Raw genomic sequence first — 3,348 nt, forward strand, 5'->3', positions numbered from 1 at the left:
AAAAAAAGATTTTTTAATATAAATGTGAAATTTTTTTTTGGAAAAATGATGGATCCAATTAAAGTTCTTGCAACCAATGAGTTTCAAGTAATTCATTCATTCTCATCTCACCAAGCCCATAGGGAGCCTTTTATAGCGGGCCCCTCTTTCACTCGGGGGGGGGGGGGGGGGGGGGGCAGTGCTCTAAATGCCTAGCGAACTTTGCGAGGGTGGTTTAGCGACAGCACTCCTCCAAGTAGGGATGAGCAAAATGACCGAACCGGCTGGAACCAGACCTGACCCGGGAACCGGCTTCGGCCAAAATAAAAAACCGAACCGGCCCGGCGGTTCTATCGGTTTCCGGTTCCTACCGGTTCTTGTCGTGTCTTCAAATGTTGGAACCGGTCTTTGAAAAATAGCATAATATGGTTCCGGTTATATCGGTTCCGGTTCCTACCGGTTCCCGGTTCCAAAAATCCACAAAAATAACGTCCCGGTCCCAGCCCGACCGGTTCCATCGGGTTCCGATTCCGGTAGGTTCCTCGGTCCATATGCTCATCCCTACCTCCAAGCCTTATGAATTATGATTATGATTTTTGTTTTGTAGTTGTAGAACCACTTGTTATACGGTCCCGTATCTTTTGTTTGATTTGACACGTTTTATTCTCTTTTTTGTATTTTTTTTGGTTTGACACTAGCTCTTTTTCTTTATGGGTCAACGTCAAACATAAAACATTGCAAATTGCAATGCTTGCTTTCACGCCTCCATTTATCTTTTCAATATTCATGCACCACCCCCCCGTCATTTCTTATAACTTATAACTTATAACTTTTACCTTCGTATTTTCAAGAAAAATAATACAAAATATATATTGCATACATACATGACAAAAATATTAAAACTGTTAATAACATACTTCTGAAAGAGTTTATGCTACTTTAGGCAATAAACCATGAGCAATTTGCTCTCTAGGTCATGTCATACAAGTAAACGTATCCTCAAACTATAATTTATTTTATCACTTAACTTAACGGTTAACTGTCCTATGTGGCATCCATATGGGCAATTGAACATATCACATCCACATGCTGACATGCCCCATCACAATTCACAACTGCAATTCAAGTGTACATCATTGTATATATGATATGATATTTTAATCATTTGATCATTTTATGGTCACTTATCCCATGCATGATCAAAGAAGCAAATTAATTATTAATGCATAAATTCTGAAAATTTCACATCATATCTTAGTTATTAGCACAAAAACATCTCATAAGCTACTAACATTTTTTTGTTTTACATGGCTTGTGAGCTCCTACAGTGCCAAAAACTAACATGGCATGTAAGCCTAAAATTGCATGCTACAATTTTATGATAACACTAGCATAAAAGCAAAATCAATATTTGAAAAAGGTGTAAACCTTTATAATCAACCAAAAACTAATCGCATACCTTTTAGTTTCCCATAATAAACTATGAAATTTGTCTTTCTTCCTGAAAACAACATGAGTTTGTTTATATAGGAAGGGTAGCTTCAATCTTTCCCCATGATTGTAAAGCAGGCCCATTGAGCCGATTCTTGAACTTCATTACAATTTCCTTTGCCTCATCAGCTTTTGAATTCTTGACCAATCCATTGACCAAAAGCCCAGTGGCTTCAAATGGAGGAACCCATTTCTTCTGTATGATATCTTTGCATATTTCCAATCCCCCATCAAATTCTCCCTCATCAACCATATGCTTCATTAATGTGTAATAGCCAAACGATGGTGCCTTTACATATCCATCACTAACCATTTTTTCAAGAAGCTTTTTAGCAGATTCCAAATCTCCTACCTTACAAAACCCAAAGATAATAGTATTATAGCTACAAGAATTAGGTTCAACTCCTTTTGATATCATTTCATCCAACAGCTTCTTTGCCCTAACACACTCTTTGTTCTTGCAATACCTCAAGATTCTGTGATTGTAAGTGGTCAAGTTATGTTCCAAACCTTTCCCGTTGATCTGTTTCACCACCATATCAAACGCACTCTTTTTCTTGCTATCCAAGTAACCTCCCAGCAATATGTTGTAGGAATCAATGTTTGGATGCACATTGTTTTCGGTTTCCATCTTCTCAATCAATGCCTGAGCCTCATCCACATGACCTCCTTTACAATGGGCTTTTAAAATCAAATTATAGGATTTTACACCAGGGGAAATACCTGTTTTGGTTACAAAAGCCTCGAACGTCTGTTGCAATTTATCATCGTAAATTTTGTTATCTATCATCACAGACAGAATCCCACAAAGTGATTTTTCAGTGAGGGTGCAGTTCTGTTGTTGAAGCATTTTGTCGAACAGTTGGAGTGCATTGTCAACCATTCCTACCTGGGAGTATAACATCGCGATCCGGAGCCAGTAGCCTTCGGAAGCAAGCTGAGGAGGAGGGGAACTGGTGATGGAGTTGGTGAGTATGCGGTCGATAAGGTCGAAGCGTTTGGATCGAGAGAGCTTGTGAACGGATAGGGTAAAGAGAGGCCGAAAGCGTCTAAATGTGGGTATCGAAATGGATAATTCGAAGAGTTTGGCGATCTTAAGTGGGTCTTCTTCTGTTTTGATAGCAGATTTCAAAGCGCGAAATGATGAAAAAGGGGTTATGGATGAGGAGAAGGTTCGTACTGGGTTTTGATGGGAGGCAGAGAGCCTAGCGATTCTAGAAAGGTATGCCGCCATTGCCATTTCCTGAGACCGAAGAGGAGGATACAGATGGAAGTTCTCTGTTCTAGAGCTTTTCAATGTTCGGAACCCTAATGCCGGCGGTGTTGTACTTAGGGGTGACGATTTGATTTTGATTTTTTCCGAGTCAAAATAGAAAAGGATAAAATTAACACAATAATCTCAAAAAACACATTGTTTATTGTTAATTTTGATCTAACTAACTTTTCAAAAAATAACCAAATGAGCTCATTTTTTTTTTTTTTCAAAAATAACTAACAAGTATGTAGTAGTGGTGTTATGAGGACTTAAAAATAATCAACAAGTTCCTGAGATGCTTATGTAGACTCGACATTAACTCAAATATGAAGATATTTTGGTAATTTTTAGGCTAAAGGGAATGGAGGTGTCAATGAAAATGCTAAAGATGCTACATCATTCCCTACCTTATGCCAAGGATGGTGCTAAGAAGAGATGTCATGGGTGTAGCGAGAAGAGAGAGGAGAGATAAAGTATGAAGGTGTGTTATGATTGGTTGATTTGTATTTCTTTATATATTTTAATTTTTTTTTCTCCACAATTAAACCTATTAAATTCTCACACTTCCATTCCCTACATTTTTTGTGCTAGACATGTTAAGCCTAGGTGTCATGAAAAAAATT

The 3,348-nt window shown here is 38.0% G+C and overlaps 1 protein-coding gene across 1 annotated transcript; it reads right to left on the bottom strand.

Annotated features, from left to right (window-relative positions):
* Window positions 1-835: 835 nt before the first annotated feature.
* Window positions 836-2,830, bottom strand: LOC145069899 (pentatricopeptide repeat-containing protein At1g11630, mitochondrial-like). Its single transcript, XM_079016844.1, has 2 exons — window positions 1,439-2,830; window positions 836-1,094 (listed from the first exon to the last, which is right to left on the bottom strand). The coding sequence occupies exon 1, from the start codon at window positions 2,708-2,710 to the stop codon at window positions 1,502-1,504; it is 1,209 nt and encodes a 402-aa protein (XP_078872970.1). The 5' UTR covers window positions 2,711-2,830; the 3' UTR covers window positions 836-1,094; window positions 1,439-1,501.
* Window positions 2,831-3,348: the final 518 nt, after the last annotated feature.

Source organism: Lactuca serriola, chromosome 8 (genome assembly GCF_051521515.1).
Source record: "Lactuca serriola cultivar US96UC23 chromosome 8, Lser_US96UC23_V15, whole genome shotgun sequence".
Classification (NCBI taxonomy): Eukaryota; Viridiplantae; Streptophyta; class Magnoliopsida; order Asterales; family Asteraceae; genus Lactuca; species Lactuca serriola.

Bases quoted from the DNA above. Each gene is read 5' to 3' on its own strand.
- LOC145069899 (XM_079016844.1), bottom strand. From the start codon at position 2,710: ATGGCAATGGCGGCATACCTTTCTAGAATCGCTAGGCTCTCTGCCTCC.